We start from the raw sequence: 24363 nt of genomic DNA on the forward strand, positions 1-24363 counted from the left end.
CTGGACAGGGTGTTTTTTTTTTTAACAGAAAGATGATCTGATAGGTTAAGAACTCACGACAAAGCCTGAAATCCCGCCTCTCCTGCTTTCTGTTTGGCTGAAGGGTTCCACCAATAGCTTTCAGTTGGAAAAACTGTTATCGCACCCTCCCACCCACCCCCGCCTCGCGGTTATTTCCCACCTAACGGTTCGCGGACTAAGGCAAATGACTGACAGTTTCGTTATCCAATTAGCTTTCAGTTATCAGTTGGAAAAACTGTTATCCCACCCTCTCACCCACCCCCCCGCCTCGCAGTTATTTCCCACCTAACGGTTCGCGGACCAAGGCAAATGACTGACAGTTTCGTTATCCAATGAGACTCCATCTTTAACAGATAAAACAGATAAAAACTTCTGTAACATGTTTTTAATGGAAGCGCGTTTGTTCTGCAAAATTTGAGCGAGGTGAGGGATGATAGCTCTTCCCTAGAGAGAAAAGCAGTCTCGTTGAAGTAGTCGGGTTGGAGAGTGTCACGGGGGGGGGGGCATTCTAAAGTTTTCCAGATGCCAAAGATGTGTTTACTTTCTGTAAACTTGTCTGGGATCAAAGCACAAATCTGGAGTTTAAATTGAAATTTTCAGTTTTTGCTCTTGTATGCCTTTTCGTGTAATTAAACCAATGTTCTTTTTCATACAAGTCCCTCTAAGCAGAGAACTTTAAAACACCACCCAAAAAAACATGTAGAGTACAAATGATTATGAACTATTTTACATGTTCCTTAGTTTTGGAAAAGGTGCTATCTTGTGAAACAAGTTAGCAAACTTGATCTTTTCCTTGTTCACAAAATTAAACATACTTTTACTTTAGTTTTCATGTATTGGATAGTTCCGGAGAAAGGAAATATTAATTGCCCACTCGCAAATATAAAGAATTTAGAATTGGCTCAGTGGCTAAGACGCTGAGCTTGTCGATTAGAAAGATCGGCAGTTCGAATCCCTAGCACCACGTAACAATGAGCTCCCATTACTTGCCCCAGTTTCTGCCAACCTAGCAGTTCAAAAGCACATAAAAATGCAAGTGGAAAAATAGGAACCACTTTTGGTGGTAAGGTAACCGTTCCGTGCGCCTTTGGCATTCAGTCATGTCGGCCACATGACCACGGAGACGTCTTCGGACAGTGCTAGTTCTTTGGCTTTGAAACGGAGATGAGCACCGCCCCCTAGAGTCGGGAACGCTGTGCATATATGTGCGAGGGGAACCTTTACCTTTACTTAAATTAGTTTTCATAAATAGGATAGTTAGGGAGAAAGGAAATAATATTAACTGCTCACTCACAAATATAAAGAATTTAGAATACTTAACAGCAAGTGTATGTTTTGAGTGTGTACTCACAACAGAATAATTGTTAACTTTACTAGCCTAATTGCTTGACTTTGCATAATGTAAGCTAAGTGCATGAATTAGCACAACATACAAAAGCACAAACTACCCAGCATTTTATCCTAGCAGATTTGCATTAAGCCAGAAGTATTAAATATATAGTACTCTGCATCACATAGGTCTCCAGAAGTTTAACATCTTTAACATCATCATAACCTTTAATTGTGATAGCATCAATATTACACATATACTATACAAAATAAAAAGGGCCTAGAAAGCCAAGTTTATCAGATATGCATTTATTATCCATAATATAATAATCAGACATGGTTCCGTTTGTATAATTATAGTTGATGTATTTATCATGCAAAATTGGTTAATGGTTTCTGCCCTTTGAGATACACAGATTGTATCACAAATTGTCTATACAACCACAATTTAGCTTCCCAAGCTACATGGTTAGCTTATGGTTCAGTTTGTGATGGCCCAGAATGTTTTGACCCAAAAAATTGAGTCATGTAAATATCATGAACTGCTGTGCTTTGTATATTCCCCACTATTTTTATTCAATGCACTGTAATTAACTGAAGAGATCTAGCTGCTACTCCACTAATAGCAGCAGAGGTGGGTTCCTACCAGTTTGCACCTATTCGGTAGAACCGGTTCGTCAAATCTACCGAACCGGTTAGAAGAGGTTCCAACAGTGGACCCAGAAAGCAGGCCACACCTTCAGAAGAGGTTCCAAATTTTTTTGAAATCCACCACTGAATAGCAGTAACCAGAACTTCAGAACATGGCTTCTAACTTGTTAAAAGAGTTTGCATCATTCACTGTTCCCATTGGAGAAAGTCAAATGGAAACAATGTATATATTTGTTTTAGAACAAATTCTAAAGATTTTAGAAAGTTGCACTGAAATATGGGGCTCCTATTAGGGAGAAGGGAATTTTTAAAAAAAAGTAATATTGCATGTAAAATCTTACTCAGTCTTAAAGACTATTGCACACTATTTCACATATTTTATACAAATACTTCACGCAAGTATTTCCAATATGAATACACAAATCATCAACAAGAAAGTAATAGTTTATTGATTTGCTTGATGACAGTAAAAGCACATGTAATACAGAAAGATTATCTTGGTCATATTTAAGTCTGCTTATTTGTTAAGCTTATATCCTCCTTTCCTTCAGGAACTCATAGCAGCATATAAGCAGCTTCCTGTTTCCATTTTCCCAACAACTTGTGAGGTAGGTTGGGTTGAGAGAGTAAGAATGGACCCAAATCACTCTGAGCTACGTCTGCATCTCCTTGGAACCATTCCATACTTAATAATTACACCAGACATCTTAAGATAGTATCATTAGTAATATATATTTGAAGAATTTAGATGATCACATTCCCATAAGAGGTACTTGCATTTTTATTAAATTAAAAACTAATTATGCGTGAACTCTTTCAGACAGGAAATAGACCATGGAAAATCTACCCAACTCAATTTTGGAATGCCAGGCTGAAGATGGAAAAAGTCAAGTAGGATAAGAATCAAGCACAAGAAAAGGTAACCATAAACTCCAATAAGATGAGCATTGCTGTCTATGTAGAATAGTTAGATCCAATTAATGTACAATTAGATAATTATTAGAAGGAATGACATACTGATAGGATGAGAACTGTGTTACAAGACAATTCAAGCTTATTTGCACTCAAAAATTGGTCTAAAATCCAGGAAATTAATATTAACTGCAATTGTTAAAAAATTAAAAGTTAAACAATGCATGTCTTGGAATCATAAGAGATTACTTTTGGTTTGACTACCTAGAGAACCAAACAGTTGTCATCCTGCCCTTTAGAATCAATTTTTATAACTTCATAACCCTTCTTTCCTTCATCCCTGTCAAATCAATTGGCAAAGGTGCTCTTCACAGCTGTTATTATGTGTTTTGCACTGATCCCAAAGAGATCTAAGAGCTCAGCAGGTTTTCCACTCCGAGGCACACCTGACACAGCTAGACTCTGGACTAAAATACCTGGTTCTCCAGAGACAGCTGCAGCCACAGCTTCACCAATACCACCTAGAGAGAGAGAAGGAAAAAGGGATGGACATAAGTGGAGATTTTCACTCAGAGCATGTTTGGTGCAATCTGCTGCCTTTAACAGGCTTCATATGAAAGTTTGAGTTACAAAGTACATGTACTTTTTATGTAACTCCAAGTTACAAAGTTATATATGCACTTCCCTTTCTCATCAAGAAATAGGTTTGCATATTTTAGCAGCAGTCAAACATCTACCTTTTGTCTTTCTCATTCAGAGAAATTCAGAGAAACAGAGGGTCAGCAAGAAATATTAAAACAGGGAGTTTGTAAAGATGTGCTTATTTTCTTGTTTAGTGCCGAGTGTTCAAAGAAAAGCATCTATTTTTCTTTCCACTGTATAGACGCTCTTTTACCCATGCATCGTCTTAGTTTCTGAGTATCAACAAATAAAAGCACACAAATACAGTACACTAGCTTCTTTTATAGAGTAGTTGAGACTGTGCTTCTTTCTATAGGAGAAAACTACAAGCTTAAGCAGCATGCATGCCAATTAATCAAACCCAACTTGACTTAATAGGGTTCAGATAATTCATATGTTAAAGAGATCTATAGTTTCATATTAAATCACAAGAAGGAAAAATTACAGCCTTTCTAAAATCCCAAAGGCTCCAGTATAGTCTACAAGTATTATTTATCCAATATATACTACCATCAGGTCTAGGACAACTTACTGTGGCCGGCCTGCCCCAGCCCTCTTGCCCCGGCTGACTCGCCACGAGACAATTCAAACCGGGAGAGAACTCAAGAGGGACACAACTGAATTGCAGCAGGCCTTGTTTCACTTTAGGTTTGACCCTTCTCAAGTTAGTAGTCCTCAAGGCTGGGATGAGCTGCAATTCTACTTGTCCCTCTCTTGAGTTCTCCCATGTTGAATTGTCCTGTGGCAAGTTGTCCCATTCCGATTACTGTCTCACTTTTGACAGTTTCCTAATCAACCATTTGGTGGGAAGAAAGAATGTGTGGTGAGCTCTTGTATTTAGTGACACTTTGAGCATATGACAAATGGTTGATAAGCAGGCTGCTGAATTGATGTTTTGATTGTAGCCCTCTATTGTATATGATATAAGAGAAATATATACTGCTAAAGCTGAAAAGTGTGATATCACGTTTATAAGAACCTTTGACCACCTATTTGGTGAGATCAGGGAAACATATTGCACTGAGGACCTCAACATGAGGAAAAGGATATATGGCCCCTGACCCACCAACTAGCATCCCAGATAGCCCACATGGAACATCATCTATCGGCTGTGACCAGGGGGCCCTTTGCCCAAGTTCATCTGGTGCCCCAATTGCAACCCTATTTGGATCGGGAGGCACTTCAAACGGTCATTCACGCCCTTGTCACCTCGAGGCTGGATTACTGCAACGCGCTCCACATGGGGCTACCCTTGAAAAGCGTTCAGAGACTGCAGTTAGTTCAGAATGTGGCCGTGCGAGCGATATTGGGTGCACCGAGGTACACCCACGTTACACCTGTCCTCCGCGAGCTGCACTAGCTACCAATTGGTCTCCAGACACAATTCAAGGTGTTGGTTATCACCTTTAAAGCCCTACATGACTTAGGGCTAGAATACCTTCGAGACCGCCTGCTGCCACATACCTCCCAGCGGCCAGTAAGATCCCACAGATTGGGCCTCCTTCAAATGCTGTCAGCCAGACAGTGTCGGCTGGCGGGCCCTCGGAGGAGAGCCTTCTCTGTGGCTGCTCTGACCCTGTGGAATCAGCTACCCCCAGAGGTCCGGACCTTACCCACTCTCATGGCCTTCAGGAAAGCTGTAAAAACCTGGCTGTTCTGGCAGGCCTGGGGCTGTTGACCTCACTGTTGAGGTCCAGCCCCGATTAGAATGAATGTATGAGGTGTTGTTGTTTTTAAACTGTTTCTTTTGTTATGTGTTTCGTTATGTGTTTTTTCTCTTTATTTTTGTAAGCCGCCCAGAGTCCTTCAGTATTGGGCGGCATATAAATGTGTCTAATAAATAAATAAATAAATAAATAAATAAATAAATAACTATATATATATATATATATATATATATATATATATATATATATATATATATATATATATATATATATATATATATATATATATATATATAAACTGGCTGCCACACTTGTTTTAACAGAAACTGAATGGCCATCAGGCAATCATTCATAGGCCATATTAGGTAGTCCTCCTAATGTATAATTTTCTCTAGAAAGCACAGCAATAGGTGTTTTTAAACTATTGAGCAGCACATTAAAAAGTGATAGCATCAGCATATAATCAATCTTGGCAATTGCAGAAGCAAAACTAGTTCGTAAAAAAAAGTTAATAATATAGGGGAACAGAGCAAGTGCATCTTTAGCCATATCCAATTTCTCCCAAGAATGTCTGGAAAAAAATGTTTTTAGTAAACTACTTAACTTCTTTGTAATGATCCTCAACTGTAATGATATGTCCCCCAGTGGCTCTGGCATTGGAAATGATGGTATCAGCATCCAAAGGTTTGATTGTAAATGGATCAATTACCCGGATATAGATCCCTAGAAAAAAGCAAAATACTAATGAGAAGAATGAAAGAAACAATTCTATTAAAATTGCTGATCAAGTCGACATATAATTGGATTTATAATTTCCAAAGCTTCCATATTCGATACCTTGTTTGGCTAGTTCATCAGCAGCTGAAAGGGCTTCATGAAGTGTGACCCCTGCTCCAATAACAACTACTCTGTCAGCATCACTTATACGAACAACCTATAAAAAGTAATCAATAGATATAAGCATTTTTATAAGGTGCCTAGCCCACTAAGATGCTAAACTAAAATCATACAGAATAATGGAAGTGGGATCTAAGAACTAATGTATTTTAAGCAAGTATGAAGAAAATATCAGAATAGCCAGAATTCCACAGTTGACATGTTACCTTCCCTTATGCACTTGCTTGGAAACACCATTACCAAGAATCCTCCATATTATCAAAGGTTACCTAAAGAGGGCTGATGGTTCACAACTGATCCACTAAGTAGGTGGTTTGTCTATTTCTACTGCAGAGATACAGCAACATTGAAGCCCCTAAAAAGGACTATTATCCAATTCAAAAAGAAATTGTTTTCTTAAGATCAAATTCTAAACAATTATGAGAAAGTGCATTGCATATGGAGAACAACTTGCCCTTAATGGTTAGACTTAATCTCTGAACGATCCATGTTGAACTGCAACTTTCCTATCGAGTGCACAAAATGAATGACACTTCTAAGTCACCAACATGATTTCAAAAATGTAATAATAATGGAACATATTGAAAAATCAACTTTTTCCACCCAAGACAACTAAACGGCCTTCCTTTAAACAGTTGCTAATTGGATTCAGTCTCTTTAATATTGCTTTGTTTGAACTAAATCTTAATCCAAATTCAGGAACTCATCTCTACAGCTAGGAAAAGCAGGAACTCAACTCACTTATTTGTTGAAAGCCTACGTAGATGCTAGAATAAGTAAAAATTGCTATTGTCAGAATAGTATCAGTCTTCTGCCATCTAATGGTAGACTATAGTACTTGATGCAATAACTTCTATATTCCCTTTTGATTGGTCAGGCAGGCAGGCAAGGATGGTCTATATCAGTGGTTCCCAAACTTGGCAACTTTAAGACTTGTGGACTTCAACTCCCAGAATTCTCCAGCCAGCTGGCTGGAGAATTCTGGGAGTTGAAGTCCACAAGTCTTAAAGTTGCCAAGTTTGGGAACCACAGGTCTATATTAAAGGTTTAGCTTTAGAAATAGGATTGCTCTTCTGTGTATAATCTCCTTTGATTATTTCATAGCATTTCTAAATAATTTAAGACTGTGTTCTGTATTTTATCTGAAGCCAAGCTACCTGCTTGGGAAAAAAATATTTGGATGCCATAATTCTTAATCAGCATATTTCAGTTCATGGTAAAGGGCACCATTCAAGGAACACTAAATGTTTGCCTACCATTATAGGCCAAATTGCCTAACACCAGAGTTCTTTCTTTGGATCTTTGAAAGCTGAAATAGAACCAGAAAGCATGTGTTTCAAATCCTTTACCTTGGCAAGGCCAACCTCAAACTTTTCTTCCTGAGAATAAAGGATAGGAGTTTCTGGACGACTGGTACGAATGAAGCATATTCCCTAAGGAGCAATATGGAAGAAGAATATGAATACTCAGAAGAAGAAACAGAGATCTTACCAAAATTAAACATTATAGAACTCAGAATGGTTTTAGATAATTGTATTAAAATGTTATCTTAAAAACACAGCAATATAAAACTTGCTAGATTTATGCAAAATATCTTAAACACTTTTTAGGGCAATGCTATGATAGAAGGATATATAATTCAAGTAAAGAATGAAAGATGCCACACTGGAAATATATAAAGAATACCCCAAGGAACTATTCACAAAATATATATTTTCATTATAATCTCAAATCAAAAATAAAATTGACAAAAACATTAGGATGCCAACCAGTAAGAAGGTACATTGATTTGGAAATGTTGCTACAGCCTTAATCAGCTTGTGAAATTCTGGCCACTTAAGAGATTCTGTAAAGTATGTATCTAGAATGTATGTAGTTAATGCTTAATAAGGTTTTACAATTGTTACAACTTTTGTTTTTTTGATATATGGATGTATTTGTTGAATGTTTTAATATGGCTCTGCTGTTACCTTGATATATTATTATGAATTTAACTTTTGTAAAATGCTTAGATTTGTTTTCAAATGGTGTAAAACAGCTTGAAATAAACAAATGAAATAGCCTGCAAGAAAATGAGGGCCAGGGTAAAAGAAAATGCTATAAGCAAGAAGCTTTATTGCAAATTGTGACTTCTTACTCTAGCACACCACAATTTACTTCCCCCAATTTAATGATAATTCCTCAATCTTGATAGACCAAGGCCAATACCCAAGATAATATCCTTTACCCACATACCTTGGTGTTTGCTGCCAAAGAAACAGCATACTCAGTGGAGACTGCATCACTTGGATAAAACACCGTACAACCTGGAATAGTTCTGAACATGGCTAGATCTTCTAAAGCCATCTGAGAGGGCCCGTCCTCTCCTGGGATGAAGAGAAGCAGTTGAATAAATATCTTGCCATGTCACAGAAAAGAATGCATTCAAGCACTATGCCATGCATTTGAGAGGATGAATACCCCAGCCATATCTCCCAATATTAGGCCACTGAGATTTAGCATAGAATTGCTTAATTTGGTCTTTTATGAAAACTATAAAAGGCCAATCACATCATTTACAAATCAAAATCTCTCTTTAAGGTAGAGCTAGCTGAGTTCGGGCATTTGGTATTCTGAGTAGATGAACAGCAAAGAGAATAAAGCAGAAATCCCCAAATACTCTGAAAGCACTCCATCTAAACAATTTCTGCTTTCCCTATACATTATTAGACTATTAGCATTAAACCTTAAATATAATTAAATTGAATTATTATTAATAACCAGTCTTCACTTCTTGTGTACAGCTGCCATAAACATAAAACAAGATTTTTCCTAGGATTAGCATGTCGTATGTGGACTACTAAAGCCAACATTATTTCACAATTTGGCATTCTGCCCAAGCAGCTGATTCCCAAATATGTATGTTCAAGATTACTGAAAGGAAGAAAAACCAAATGAACTGGGAAAAACTCAGGATTCCTTGCTATATCATACTCTTGATCTTCAGTTAATAACAATGTTCTGTTTTTAAATATCTTGATCAACTGCAGGCTATGCAAATAAACAGAAAAGTGCCAGATTGGTCATCATAGTCAAAAAGACTATAAAGATTTACCGTATTTTTCAGAGTATAAGACACACCGGAGTATAAGATGCACTAAGATTTTGAAGAGGCAAATTTTAAAAAAAGGTTTTGCACTCTGCAGACCTCCCAAAAATGGCCCGTTTTTCACAAAAATGGGCCCCTTTTTGTCAAAAAAGGGCATGCACAGCCTTTAGGAGGCTTGTAGAGTGCTGCTGGGGGCAAGGGGGGCAAAAATGAGCAAAAAATGGCCCATTTTCCACAAAAATGGCACTGTTTTTTGTCATGCATAGCCTTTATGAGGCATATAGAGTGCTTCTAGGGGTTGGGGGGGCAGAAATGAGCAAAAAATAGCCCATTTTTTGCTCATTTTTGCCCTCCCCAGTCCCCATGAGCACTCTGGAAGCCTCCAAAAGGCTATCCATGGCCATTTTTGCAAAGGGAACAGGGTTTTGGGAGGCAAAAAGTGCTGTATTCGGTGACGCACCCAGATTTTCACTCTCTTTTTTGAGGGAAAAAGGTGCATCTTATACTTCGAAAAATACGGTATGTTCAAATTCCCATTTAGTCGAGAAGCTTACTGGATGACTTTGGATCATCCAGTATATGATTGCTGAAATAATAAACAGGAAGGAAAACAATTTGTAATGATTCTCACTCCTAACACTGCTGGAGAACCAAGAAGCTTTAAGTCTAATTATAGTAATTAAAGGGGTTTAGAATATCAGGCAGCACATACCTATAGAAACCCCACTGTGTGACCCACACAGCTTAATGTTTGATCGGGAGATAGCAGCCATCCGGATATGGTCAAATGCTCGAGTGAAAAAGGCAGCAAAGGTGCTGGCAAATGCAATGGTGCGGTTCCTAGCAGCACAGCCCAGAGCGACACTCACCTAGAGCACACACACACACACACACAAAAATGTCATTGGAACACATCATGCCACAAGATTCACCAATCAATTTCATGTTTTCAGACTCACCATGTTCTGCTCAGCAATGAAACACTCTATATAGCGCTCTGGATGGGCCTGTTTGAAAAGCTCAGCAAAAGTGGAGTTTTTAGTGTCACCATCCAAAACAACCACATGCTTGTTAGCCTTTCCCAGTTTTACCAGGGCTAAACCATAGGCTTTGCGGGTAGCCACCTAAAAAAAAGAAAATCTCATTGCAGGTCATTTAATTTACCACCAAGTCAAAAGGGGATTCTAATCACATTTGATAAATATTACATTTCTATAAACATCATTCTTCTTATATGCCTAGACACAAGTTGGGAAAAACTCATTTTTTTTTAAGCTAGGAAAAACTTCCAATAAGTCACTGCATGAAAAGCAGTGGAGGATTGACATTAGAATACAGGCATTTTTTATTAAATTCCTGTACTAGGAGATTAAAATTTGCATTAAAATTTATACAATATTTCTAAATTGTCTAAATTGAGATCAGAGTTGCATGCAGTCCTCAAACACTTTGGATAAACCTCTAGAATCTCCTGCACTGACTCTTTTAATCTTTACTTAAAGGCAGGAAATTATTGCAAACATAGAAAATAAAAAAGTACTTTTGTTTAATTAAAGCTCATTTTTATCCAGATCCCTCTATTTTATTCCAACTAATTTTGTGTGCATGTCCCTGGTTAAGTGTAGTTCCTATTCTAAAAATGAATGCAAATCCTGATCTAAGATATGCTATCATTTTCCAAATTAATATACTAATTTGCCTTTTAGTGGGTCCTTTGCAGGGTTTCTCTATGGGCTAAGGGGAACTATCAAACTGGATTTGAGGAAAAAAGGAAACGAACCTCAAAGGAGGTAGGTTAGGGAGATGGAATATGACAAAAAGATAAGTCCATTTCAGCTCCATGTCCAAATTAACAATGAAGATGCATGTTATTCATATGCCAGAAATAAATAAGGTGAATAGAACGTTATCATAGGCTTTACTCCAGTGGTGGGTTTCAAAAAATTTTCGAACCTACTCTGTGGGTGTGGCCTCCTTTGTGGGAGTGGCTTGCCAGCCATGTGACCTGGTGGGAATGGCTTGCCGGCCATGTGACCTGGTGGGAGTGGCTTGCCAGCCATGTGACCTGGTGGGAGTGGCTTGCCAGCCATGTGACCTGGTGGGAGTGGCTTGCCGGCCATGTGTTTTCTTTCTTTCTTTCTTTCTCTCTCTCTCTTTCCTTCCTTTTGTCTCTGTCCCTTTTTCCTTTTTTTCTTTCATCTCTCTCACTTTTTCTTTCTTTTTTCTTTTTTTCTTTCTTCCTTTCTTTCTCTTTCTCTTTCTCTTTCTCTGTGTGAGTGAGTGAGTGAGTGAGTGTCTGTGTGTGTGTGTGTGTGTGTGGTTGGTTTCAAAAATTTTTGGAACCTCTTCTGTAGGTGTGGCTTGTTTTCTGGTGGAACCTCTTCTAACCGGTTCGGTAGCTTTGACGAACCGGTTCTACCGAACTGGTGCGAACTGGTAGGAACCCACCTCTGCTTTACTCATATAGTCCTTTCTTATGGGTGTAGGGAGAAAAAATATTTAAATCTGAAATTTGTGAGTGCTCTGCATCAGATCCATGTCACACAGACCTTTTGAAAAAGATGCATGGCACAAAAAGGAAAAAAAAAGGATAGTTAAGAGTACTTGCAGAAACTGAAAGAAAAATCTGCTTAGCCCATGCAGTACCTTTTCTCCTATATTATAGGTAGGTAAAGAAGGCATTTTGATCTCCACGGTATTGACTGGTGGCACATCTTGAGCAGGTGGCTGGATAGCACAAACATCACTAGTCTGGATTTCACTCTGAATGGTAGAGATAACAGATTCCACTTTGTCTTTTGGAATGGGCTTCCCATGCCAATTGTCAGCATTCTCCACATCTAAAACAGAGAACATTAGCAAGTGACATTCAAGGACTCTTATTACCCTTTTCCAATTCCCAAGATCCAGAGATTATTTTCACCTGGGATTCCCCGTCCTTTGAAAGTCTTGGCCACAATCATGGTGGGCTTCCCCTTCTGTTGACTTGCTTGCCATAAAGCCTGGCATAGTTCCTCCACATCATGACCATCCACAACACAGGTATTCCATCTAGCAGAAGAGGAAAAGGTTGGGGCAAAAGGCAGCAGGCTTCCTACCGGAATTAGGACAAAAACAGTCAGCAATGCTTACCCAAAGGCTTCACAGCGCTTACGATAAACATCTGTATCATGGCCCAGTGGTGCTGCTTCACTTTGTCCCAGCCGGTTCACATCAATAATGGCCACTAGATTATCCACTTGGTAATGAGACGCAAATTGTAGGGCTTCCCATACTGATCCCTCAGAGGATTCACCATCACCCAGTAGGCAGTAAACTCGGTAACTAGAAGACAGCAAGACACAAGAGTCCCAACAAGTGTTTGTGTGTGTGTGTGTGTGCGCACACACACACACACACACACACACACACACACACACATATGTAGGGTAAGTATCTTTCACCATACATTCTTTGCAGTTCTCTGATCCAGTGGATTTTGCAGTAGAGCAAACAAAAAAAGAGGCAAGAAACTTTTCTTGTGAAAGAAGTAACAGGCTTCATTATGTAGACTTTTTCCAGATTTCTCACCTTGTTTTATCGAAGTATTTCCCTGTATAGGCCATTCCACAAGCAGCTCCCAGACCCTGCCCCAAGGAACCAGTGGCCACATCCACAAAAGGCAGTCTCTGTTAAAACAAAAAGAAAGAGTTTTACAAATGGAATGAATACCAACACAATCTGTTGGGTATTTCACTGAAAACAGTCTTTATGAGATTAGTCCTTTGTCCTCTATCTTTTCTGTACAGAAACACAATCTGGGTCTTTTCCAATATAAATATATAAATACACACCTTATTTTAGGGCTTTGGTATTCTAACAAAATATATTTCAGTTTGTAATTCTATCATAAAATCACAGTTTTGTTATACATATGTTTAATATTAGTTTGCACAGTAGAACAAAGCCAATTTTATGGGCTAAGTGATCCAGATGTCTTCATGAAAGAAGCAACAGTACTATTGTTACATCCTAAAAAGCTGATCTTCTGCAACTCATTTTTAAAGCTTTTTACACCATCTAAGTTCTATCTATTTGTATGTATGTATGTATGTATGTGTGTGTGTGTGTATGTATGTATCAGGGGTGGGTTTCAACCGGTTCGCGGCGGTCCCCGCGAACCGGTTGGTCGGCGAACCCGGAAGTAAGTAACTTCCGGGAACGGCGAAGGGCCCGCCCGCCCGTGCTCCTTACCGGTCTTTGAAGGCTTCTGCGTTTCCACGCAGGCGCATGGCACATACAGCGCCTGCGCGATTCTCCGCAAGCAGCTGGATGGCACATACAGCGCCTGCGTGAGTCTCCGCGAGCAGCTGGAGCATCGCGCAGGCGCTAAGACGCATGCGTGAACTGCGCACGTGCACGAGGACGCCACCGGCCCCGTTCCAACCGAACCGGTTGGAACGGGATAAGCAACCCACCCCTGGTATGTATGTATGTATTTTGACTGGATAGGTCAAGTTATTCCCTCCCCCCAAACTCCCCAAAATTCCCAGCACTATTCTTAGAAGAGTACTTACGGGTGTTGGGTGACCTTCCAGGTCAGAGTCTATTTTCCTCAAATTTAACAGCTCAGCCTCCTTGATAAAACCAGCTTCTGCCCATGCAGCATAGAGTACAGGTGCAGCATGGCCCTGCGAGGAGCAAACGAAGTAGCCATCACAACCATGAAATAGTAATCTCTTTAGTTTTTAAGAAGATTACTCTGGGATGTGGTGCTGCAGAAAGAACTGAGTCGAACTCTCAGCTAGGAAGAAATAAGCTGTGGCCTTACTTGAGCATTATAATCAGGGGTGGGTTCCTGCCAGTTCTAACCTCTTCTATAGAAGAGGTTCCACAAATCTACGGTGCCATTTAGAACCGGTTCCAGCTCCCTCCCCTCCCGCCCGTCCACACATCATCAAGATGAAGAGCGAGAGGAGGAATTCTGGGAGTTGAAGTCCACAAGTCTTAAAGCTATCAAGTTTGAACACCCCTGGGTTTTTTTTCTCTAAAGGGTTAGGGGTGCAAGGCTCTTGTAACTTGACAGCTTTAAGACCTGCGTGCATCAAATGCCAGAGTTTCTGAGCCAACATTTTGGTTGCTAAGCAAGAGCATTGTTAAGTGAATCCACCACATTTTACAAGTTGGCCACGCCCACCCAGTCACATGGCTGGCAAGCCACTCCCACCTGGTCACATGGCTGGCAAGCCACTTCCACCAAGTCACATGGCTGGCAAGCCACTCCCACCTGGTCACATGGCTGGCAAGCCACTCCCACCGAGTCACATGGCTGGCAAGCCACCCCCACAAAGCAGGCCACACCTACAGAAGAGGTTCTAAAAAAATTTGAAACCCACCACTGATTATAATCCAATCCCATCCTCCAAAGACCACCTTCCTCATATTCCTCGCACTCCTCTCACCTTAGAGAGCACAAAGCGGTCATTGCTGGGGTGGCCGGGTTCATTTGGCCTGTAGCGCATTGTGTGAAAGAACAACACGGACACGATCTCTGCGGCACTGCAACATGATGTTGGGTGTCTGCAAGGTCAAAAGCCAGAGAGACAAAAATTCAACAGGAGCCACCCACAGAGATACAAAATTACTATTAAGAGTTGAATTTACAATCCAGAGCATAATGTTCAATTAAAAGACACCCTTGTGTCTTCTGCGTTCCCCAGAAGCACTAAAAAATCTACACTGATAGGCCTCACAAGATCACCCGTAGGCTGAGGAAGACTAGTTAATGAGAGTACAGCAGCTAGTAAACGTCAAGTAAAGCTATCAACCGACCTAGAAAAGAGCCATTCCAATGAATGGATTTCTGCAAACTAATTAAGATGATTTCTTGGCTTCATCATCTCAATGGATGGAAGCCTCTAGTTCAGTGTTTCTCAACCTTGGCAACTTGAAGATGCCTGGACTTCAACTCCCAGAATTCCCCAGCCAGCATTCGCTGGCTGGGGAATTCTGGGAGTTGAAGTCCAGGCATCTTCAAGTTGCCAAGGTTGAGAAACACTGCTTTAGTTAGCCCTTCCGAGACTGGAACCCAATAAAACCTCCATCGCCCCCTCCCCGCAAGCGAACCTAGAGCGGATGGCAATATACTGTACCAGGAAAGTACATTGAGATGTAAGAAACCAAAAAGAAAATACAATCCCCGCCATAGGGACAAGGGCGAGAATATCCACCAGCTCCCGCAGAAAAGAGACTGCAATGCATCCCTTCTCTTCCATTACCCGGAATTCGAAGCGCAAGTTGCCCGAATAGAGTGAATCCGAAGGCGACTAGCCGTATCTCGTAGGTTTTGCAGCGTTTTCTCCTTCGGCTTAACGTAGCTGCTGGCCATGATGAAGGTCCTTAATATCCAGATGCGCTAAGCACGCTTTGCTCTCTCTCTCTCTCTCTCTTTTTAATCCTGCTGGCCGGCGCTCCGCCTGCAAGAGGAAGTGAGCTCAGAGGCTGGGGGAATGAATGGGCGAGGAGTGGGGGTTTGCGTCGGTCACCCCAGGCGTAAAAAAGCAATCGCTGCATTGCCAGGCCTGTGGGCGTGCTAGAACATCAGTTGAAGTTGTGCAGTTTCTCTTCGCACGATCCTCGCCAGTTTCTGCCCTCTGCTTTCTGGAGCTAGAAGGCGGTGCTCTAAACCAGGGGTCTCCAACCTTGGCAACTTTAAGGCTTGTGGACTTCAACTCCCAGAGTTCCTCAGCCAATGAAGTTGGTTGGGGAATTCTGGGAGTTGAAGTCCACAAGTCTTAAAGTTCCCAAGGTTGGAGACCCCTGCTCTAAACCAGTGTTTCTCAACCTTGGCAACTTGAAGATGTCTGGACTTCAACTCCCAGAATTCCCCAGCCAGCGAATGCTGGCTGGGGAATTCTGGGAATTGAAATCCGGACATCTTCAAGTTGCCAAGGTTGAGAAACACTGCTCTAAACCTCTGGAATCCAGCATTAATGTGGTGTGTGTGTGTGTGTGTGTGTGTGTGTGTGTGTGTGTGAGAGAGAGAGAGAGAGAGAGAGAGAGAGAGAGAGAGAGTGTGTGTGTGTGTGTGAGCCGTGGCCTTGGGGGCTCTGAACCCTCGCGGAGGGCGAGCGAATGGACGAGGAATGAATTAGGTGTCGTACAGCCCGAGAATCTGGTTCTGACGTCGCTACAACTTTGGAATGTGGCTGAAGAAAGCAGTTTTTTTCAGGGTGCTGTTTGAAAGAAATGTCCTTCTGGGTTCAGCTCCAAGTGGGGAAGAAGACACTGGAGACATGGAGGCTGCTTGGAAAGATGGTTTATTGTTGGACAGGACCACGTGGCTTGAGCCCTGAACAGAAAAGGTGATCACATGTTTCAATGTTGATGGAGAAGAAGAGAAGGGCTGAGGAAGGGGCTTGCTAGGCTTTTTATACCCTGTTTAGTCCCACCTCTCTGTTTCCTAGTGCTGGAGTGGGTTTAGGTTTAGGTTTATTAGATTTATATGCCGCCCTTCTCCCAAGGACTCAGGGGGGCTACAACATTAAAAGATACACATAATACAAAAGTAAAAAAAAAAAAAATTAAATAGAATAACCCAAACCCAATAAGAATTGACAATAACATTTTTTTTAAATTAAAATTAATAATGACCAATAATTGATTTTGTTTTGTTCAGGCCAGGCTGGCTTGCTGGAAAAGCCAACTTTTTAGGGCGCGTCGGAAGGATTGGAGGTTGGGGAGTGGGATCCATACTTTTTACTACTTGTGCTCGAAAATGGAAGAAATGTTTTCCGTCTGTGTGAAACCCCACACAGGATATCAGAGAAGTGCCCCTTCTCAGTGGTTAAATGCAGCACTGCAGGCTACTTCAGCTGACTGCAGTTCTGCAGTTTGGCTGTTCAAATCTCACCGGCTCAAGGTTGACTCAGCCTTCCATCCTTCCGAGGTGGGTAAAATGAGGACCCGGATTGTTGTTGGGGGCCAGTATGCTGACTCTGTAAACCGCTTAGAGGGGGCTGAAAGCCCTATGAAGCGGTATATAAGTCTAACTGCTATTGCTATTGCTATTACCTTTGACAGACTGGTTTCTGATGAGCACCTTTTTTAAAAGATGTGTCAATACAGGAGAAAAAACATTTCCCCATTTTTGTCACTGCGGGAAAGTATTCTCTTTCCCCTCCTGGTACTGACTCTTATAAAATCCTGCCTACAATTTGGGGAATAATTCTTGCTGAGCTCAAGACCAACATGCAATATTCACCCAATCAAAGGGTGGCAGAGCTGACCTCAGGAGCCTAACTTCAAGAAGGAATTGACACATGGGGCCTGTCCAGAAACATCAGGCAGCCTGGAATGTGGTGAACTTCCTCTCTAGAAGTATGCGTAGCTTTGCAGGTCCAGCATTGCCCGAGAGGAAGAATGCCACTGGCAGCTAGCCCAGAGCGACAGTTTGCCAAGAGACTGACAGACAGTTGCAAGGGTTGACAGCATTCTTGGACAAAGTGCTTGGCCTCAAGTTTGTTTGTATGCCATCCTCACTTTTAGATATGAGAAGAGAGAGGATAAAGAATATGCCGCTCTATCTTGTGCCATAAATATAGCATTCCCTTTTAAATTAGAATATAGGAGAAGTATAATTACTTAGTTAAACACATGCACTTTTATTTTTTCCATTGACTGCTAAAGTGATTGGAATTGGAATTGGAATTGGAAAAGTTTATTTATAGGCCGCCCTTTTCCCTGGGGGGACTCAGGGCGACTTACAACTCATAGGGAAAGGGGATACAAACAATGACACATAAGCACAATACATAATTAAAAAGAACACAACATTCATACCATTCGGGTGGGGATGGATTACAATCTTTAGCCCCAGGCCTGACGGGATAGCCAGATTTTAAGGGCTGCGCGGAAGGTCTGGAGGGTGGTGAGGGTACGAATATCCACGGTCCTTGTCTTGAGAAAAACTATAGCAACAGCAATAGCAGTTAGACTTATATACCGCTTCATAGGGCTTTCAGCCCTCTCTAAGCGTTTTTACAGAGTCAGTATATCGCCCCCACAATCTGGGTCCTCATTTCACCCACCTCGGAAGGATGGAAGGCTGAGTCAACCTTGAGCCGGTGAGATTTGAACTGCCGAACTGCAGCTAGCAGTCAGCTGAAGTGGCCTGCAGTACTGTACTCTAACCACTGCGCCACCTCGGCTCAAAACTGAATAAGCTACCTTGGAGGAAGTGTTGGGATGCATTGGCAGTGATTGTGCCCTACACTAAATTGCAAACTAGTCAGCCACATCCTACCTTGCTGCAGATCCAGCAGTATGGTTAGATTATAGCCCTCTGTGATGGCAAACCATCATTATTAGTTATATTTTGTGCCATTACAGACATTTAAGAACATAGAAGGTCCTGAAAATCCTGGGCAAGCCACAGTTGAAAGAGCAAAAACCATGGAAGAGCCACCTCCCAAGCCATGCCACTATGCTCTTTTACAGCTTGTATTAATTTTAGTGGATACTGACTTTCTGTATGAGGCATCAAAATGTCCTGAACTATCTTTCCTTGTGCCAGTAGTAGTTAGATTTGTGTAATGATTCTCTCAGTCTTCTAAAATGTTTCTGCCTTCGTGTGAAGAGACCAAGCATATCATGGATCCCTTTTTATTTTTATAGCTGCCAAAAGGCAATAAAGATTAGAAGGTGAAGCAATCAGAGATAATATCATATGACAACAGTGATTTATATGCAGTGGTGGGTTTCAAAAATTGTTCGAACCTATTCTGTGGGTGTGACCTCCTTTGTGGGAGTGGCTTGCCACCCATGTGACCGGATGGGAGTGGCTTGTCGCCCATGTGACCGGATGGGAGTGGCTTGCCACCCATGTGACCAGATGGGAGCGGCTTGCCACCCATGTGACCGGATATGAAGATGCCGACGACACTTGTCAGAACCACCTTAAATTACCTCACACACAGCACTGGCATGCATAAGAATAGGATGTAAACTTGTTTTTTAAAAGGCATCTTTGGTTTGCGTTAAAACAACTTCAACACACGCAATGTTCTGATTGCACCACAAACGCAGCAGTCATCCTTACCTTTCACAGAGTTTTATAAATAGGAGCATGATAGTGTAGAATAATCATATCCAAGGACCAGTGGTGGGTTTCAAAAAAGTTTGGAACCTCTTCTGTAGGTGTGGCCTGCTTTCCGGGTCCACTGGTGGAACCTCTTCTAACCAGTTAGGTAGATTTGACGAACTGGTTCTACTGAATAGGTGCAAACTGGTAGGAACCCACCTCTGTTTATATGTCCTTTATTATAAACATTGATTATATATCCTTCATTATTATATATCCTTTATTTCAAAAAACTGTTCTTTAGATTTAATTTAATTATTTGTTTGTGTGATTTTGCTGTTGAATTTTCCTTTGTAAAATGAAGTTATAAACATAAACATCTTTTATCCTTACAGACTTCTGCCAGATTTGCTCCCTTTTCAGATTTGTCCTTTTTCCCAAAAAAATATGATCATTGTAAGTGTAACCTCCTATTCCATTCAAGATTTGGAATGCAAGAGGCAGATACAGCCCTTGCAAGACATATTAATTCAGCACTTTCCGGATACACTCTCCGGATACGCTTCAAGGTGCTAGTCGTCACTTATAAAGCCCTTCATGGTATTGGACCTGGGTACTTGAGAGACCGCCTGCTGCCAATTACCTCCCAAAGACCCATTAGATCACACAGATTAGGCCTCCTCCGGGTTCCGTCTACTAGCCAATGTCATCTGGCCACTACCCGGGGGAGGGCCTTCTCTGTGGCGACTCCGGCCCTTTGGAACGAGCTCCCCGCAGAGATTCGGACCCTCACCTCTCTCCAGGCCTTCCAAAAAGCCGTTAAAACCTGGCTGTGTCAGCAAGCCTGGGGTCAATGAGTTCCCTTCCCCTCTCGAATTGTGTGGCTGTTGGCTGTTTTTAAATGCCCTGTACTTTTTGGTGTACTTTTTGTTTCCCTTCCCCTCCTTTGGGTTTGTGCGCCGCCCTGAGTCCCGCAGGGAATAGGGCGGCATATAAATAAAATGAACCTTGAACCACTTGATTAATTTAGTATAAGATTAACAATAACAATAGGTAGATAAAATGCCAAATCAAGTCTAAATATCTGGCGGATAGTATTAGTCTGATAATGGATGTGGCAGTACCTGACAATAGTACAAGAGAAGACCTGGATAAAAATCACAAAATGCAAAGACTTGTAAATAGAAATAGAATGACTGTGGTAAAAGAAAGCAAAGGTAGAACTAATAGCAATAAGCTGCTTGGTGCAACCCAAAAACAACTGGAGCATCACTTCAACACCATTGGCCATACAGCCTCCATCATGCAAAAGGCAGCTTTACTCTACTTGGAACAACTTACATCCAGTCTGAATATCTGGCTGATTGTGTAATAAACTGTAATAATAATAACAGATAGAAAAGTGGGTTGAGGAGAAAGACTCCTTGCGTCTATTGACCTATTAGTAATTTAATTTAGTAATTTAATAAATTTATATGCCGCCCAATCCCGTAGGACTCCGGGTGGCTTACAGAAACAAGATAAAAGTTAAAAAGTTAAAAATAGAAAGATAAACAATTTAAAAACAACACACCATACATTCCCTCTAGATGGGGCTGGACCTTGTTCGTGAAGTCAACAGCCCCAGGCCTGCTGGAATAGCCAGGTTTTAGTGGCTTTTTGGAAGGCCGAGAGAGTGGGAAGGGTCCGGATCTCTACGGGTAGATCGGTCCACAGGGCCAGAGCAGCTACAGAGAAGGCCCTCCCCCGAAGGGCCGCCAGCCGGCATTATCCGGTCGACGGTACCCGGAGAAGGCCCAACCTGTGAGATCTTATCGGCCATTGGGAGGTATGTGGCAGGAGGTGGTCTCTCAGATATCCAGGTCCTAAGCCATGTAGGGTTTTAAAAGTAATGACTAGCACCTTGAAGCGCGTTCGGAGACCAATAGGAAGCCAATACAGCTCGTGGAGGATGGGTGTAACATGGGTATATCGAGGTACACCCGTTATCGCTTGCGCGGCTGCATTCTGAACCAACTGTAGTCTCCGAACACTTTTCAGGGCCAGCCCCATGTAGACCTATGCTTAGATGTAAACTCCTTTAGGAGTAGGAGATTATATTGTATACGCATTTTGTACAATGTATAAAAAATCACAACAAAATTACTTTCACAGAAAACATTGCCTTAGATAGCACGTTTAACAGTAAAACTCATTGTCTGATTATTCTGGATGTGGACTGCATTAGTCTGGCAAAATTCTATCTATTAGGTGTAAACAAATAAAGAATTGGATTTGACTGGCTTCCACTATGGGCTTAACCTTGACCCTACCTAAGAAGAAAACATTATGTTCAGTGCCATCTCTGACTAGGCAACAGTTTTGTCAGATAACATTTTAAGTACAATCTCATCCATAAAGTCATATTTACTTTGCTCTTCCTCGATTGAGTGACAGCATCTGCCTGCCATCTGTGGTTGAATTCTGGTCATATAACTTGGTTGGTCACTTTTGCAAATACAGTTCAAGTGCTGGTTCTTCACTCCCACCAACATATAAATGATTGCTTGAGTTTATATATTTCTCCAATAGTAGTCAACTCTTGAGCAGCTTCCACACCTTACATAACCAGGAATAAATAAATCATAACAATCAAGCACTGCCAGCTGGTTAATCCTTGGTTAACAACAACAGTTGGAAGCAGAATTTCCATTGCAATATGGTGGTAAAGGTGTGATGGCATGTGAACATGCTACTTAATGATGGCAGTTCTGGCATTTCTAGTTGCTATTCTTAAGCAAATCCTGCTACATCATTAAGTACAACATCATGGGATCATCATTTGCTATCTCCTGCCAGCTTCCCCATTAATTGCTTGTTCACCTCCCCAATGATTGTGAGATGCTGCAATGTCATAATTGTGAGCCAGTTACTGTATGTTGGATCACAACTGTGTGACTGCAGAGATGCTGCAAAGGCCAGAATTTTGAGGACCAGACATAGGTGATGTCAGCCTCTGCCTTGCTGCTGCTTCGGCTGCCATTGAAACAGGGAGGGGGGGCATGGTATTAGGGAGGGGAATCATTATGTGCTGGAGGAATATTCTACAAGCTGTCCTGACCATCTCATTGTGCATGTGGAGGAAGGGAGTTTCCCGCCAAGGTTAACTGTCCAGCATTCCACCCTGATGATGTTTTTTGAAGATATCTCCCACCTGACAGTTGGGTGAATTACGATTGGACTATGGACTGGGGTGCCAAGGGGAGAGGCTTGACCTATACATAATATTCATTGCTTTCGCGCCCAATTAACCAGACTCAGCTTTGCTTTACTACTATTCATTTGTAATTAGTAAAAGTACACTTAATTTCAAACAAATGGAGTTGAGTGGTTTCTTTCCTGATTATTAAATGAAGCAGCACCTGACAGGTACAACTTGTTCAGCATCTTTGTAAGTTCAAAGGATTGCTGAATGAGTCATCACTAAACAGGACAAGCTATACAATTATATGTCAATGAGCAATTGCACCATTAAATAAATACTGTACAGTGATAGTAGAAATACGTAGCCTGGTTTTGGGTTGCAGGTGGTTTATAACAAATAGCTTTGCACTACAAGAGAGAACTACCTTAAAACATATCCACCCCAAGATTTTAACTGCCTTCTGAAAATCAGCAGCAACAAGACCATAACAGATACATACAGATGAGGTGAATGAGGGGCAGAGGGCAGCATTTGACAATGCTTTGTGGATCTTCTGATGGGATTCCCTGTGAGACGAAACCTCAAATAACTAATTTTTCCTGATATCATTTGGTGAGGAAATGTACCGTAATTGGGATCATGCAGTTCCAAAGATACTTAGGTCCTAAATCATAAAGGGCTTTTAAAATGAGATCCAGCATCTTGAACTTGCACTTGGAAGCCAACTGGTAACTATCTCAGACAGGAGATGTGATATACAGAAACTGAGATACACATCTAACTACTTCAGGCTGCTACATTGTGGAGCAGCTGCGTCCAACTGTCTCTAAAAATAGGATAAAGCACATTGCAGTTACAATATGTACCTCAGAGGTCTATTGTAAGAGCAGTTGGGATAGTTATTTCAGGCAGGAGTTTGGGGGCAATAGCAAGTGTAATCAAATGGAAGATATTCTTTAGCTAGCAAATTTATCTACTAGGAACTTATTGGTAGAAAACTCCCATTGGAAAAGCATCTTCTAAATGGGATGGCTCTACTAATCCCATTAGTTCACAAAAGCTGTCTGTTACTCCCATTAATTTATATAGGTCCATATTAATTAGTGGGATGGAGAAACTGCATTATATATAGGTAGTATCTTCAATTCTAAGACTGTAACAGGCCAACATTTTTTTATTTGAAAATGTAATTTAATTCTTAGCAGCACAATAAAAAAACAGTATGTTTATATTTCTAGGCTTTCTATTCTCCTGATTCTTCAGAGGAAAAATGGGATAAAAATCTTTGTTAGCAATTTTTTTACAAAGAAGACAGCAGCTAAGTTAGGCAAATTCCCAGAAATATTGGAAAAAAAAATATCGAAATATTCAGAACATTCTGGAGTTCTGGGGAGGATATGGAAAACTCAAGATACCCCTGAAGAAGGGGGGGATGAAGTTATGACTGAAATTGCCAGCTGCATGGAGATCCGGGCCAGTGAAATCTTTCTGGATAATAGCAGTTAGCAATAGCAGTTAGACTTATATACCGCTTCATAGGGCTTTCAGCCCTCTCTAAGCGGTTTACAGAGTCAGCATATCGCCCCCACAGTCTGGGTCCTCATTTCACCCACCTCGGAAGGATGGAAGGCTGAGTCAACCTTGAGCCGGTGAGATTTGAACCGCCGAACTGCAGATAGCAGTCAGCTGAAGTGGCCTGCAGTACTGCACTCTAACCACTGCGCCACCTCGGCTCTTAAAGGAGAGATCATGTGCCTGCCCACCTGTATTCTGGACAATGGCTCTTTATGAGTAGGTATCAGGAAGCAATATTTTTGTGATCTGCTCCTGTGTTGAGTGACTGGGAATGGGGGATAAGGTTCTATGAATCCTA

General features: G+C 41.3%; 1 protein-coding gene across 1 annotated transcript; it reads right to left on the minus strand.

Annotated features, from left to right (window-relative positions):
• Positions 1–2429: 2429 nt before the first annotated feature.
• TKTL1 (transketolase like 1) lies at positions 2430–15613 on the minus strand. Its single transcript, XM_032210944.1, has 15 exons — positions 15504–15613; positions 14688–14805; positions 13803–13916; positions 12817–12914; positions 12379–12570; positions 12170–12297; positions 11893–12086; positions 10206–10370; positions 9959–10115; positions 8394–8524; positions 7508–7591; positions 6099–6195; positions 5866–5984; position 5170; positions 2430–3434 (listed from the first exon to the last, which is right to left on the minus strand). Exons 1-15 carry the CDS (start codon positions 15611–15613, stop codon positions 3262–3264), a joined length of 1881 nt encoding a protein of 626 aa, XP_032066835.1. The 3' UTR covers positions 2430–3261.
• Between the last annotated feature and the right edge of the window lie 8750 nt (positions 15614–24363).

Source organism: Thamnophis elegans, chromosome 2, assembly GCF_009769535.1.
Source record: "Thamnophis elegans isolate rThaEle1 chromosome 2, rThaEle1.pri, whole genome shotgun sequence".
NCBI lineage: Eukaryota > Metazoa > Chordata > Lepidosauria > Squamata > Colubridae > Thamnophis > Thamnophis elegans.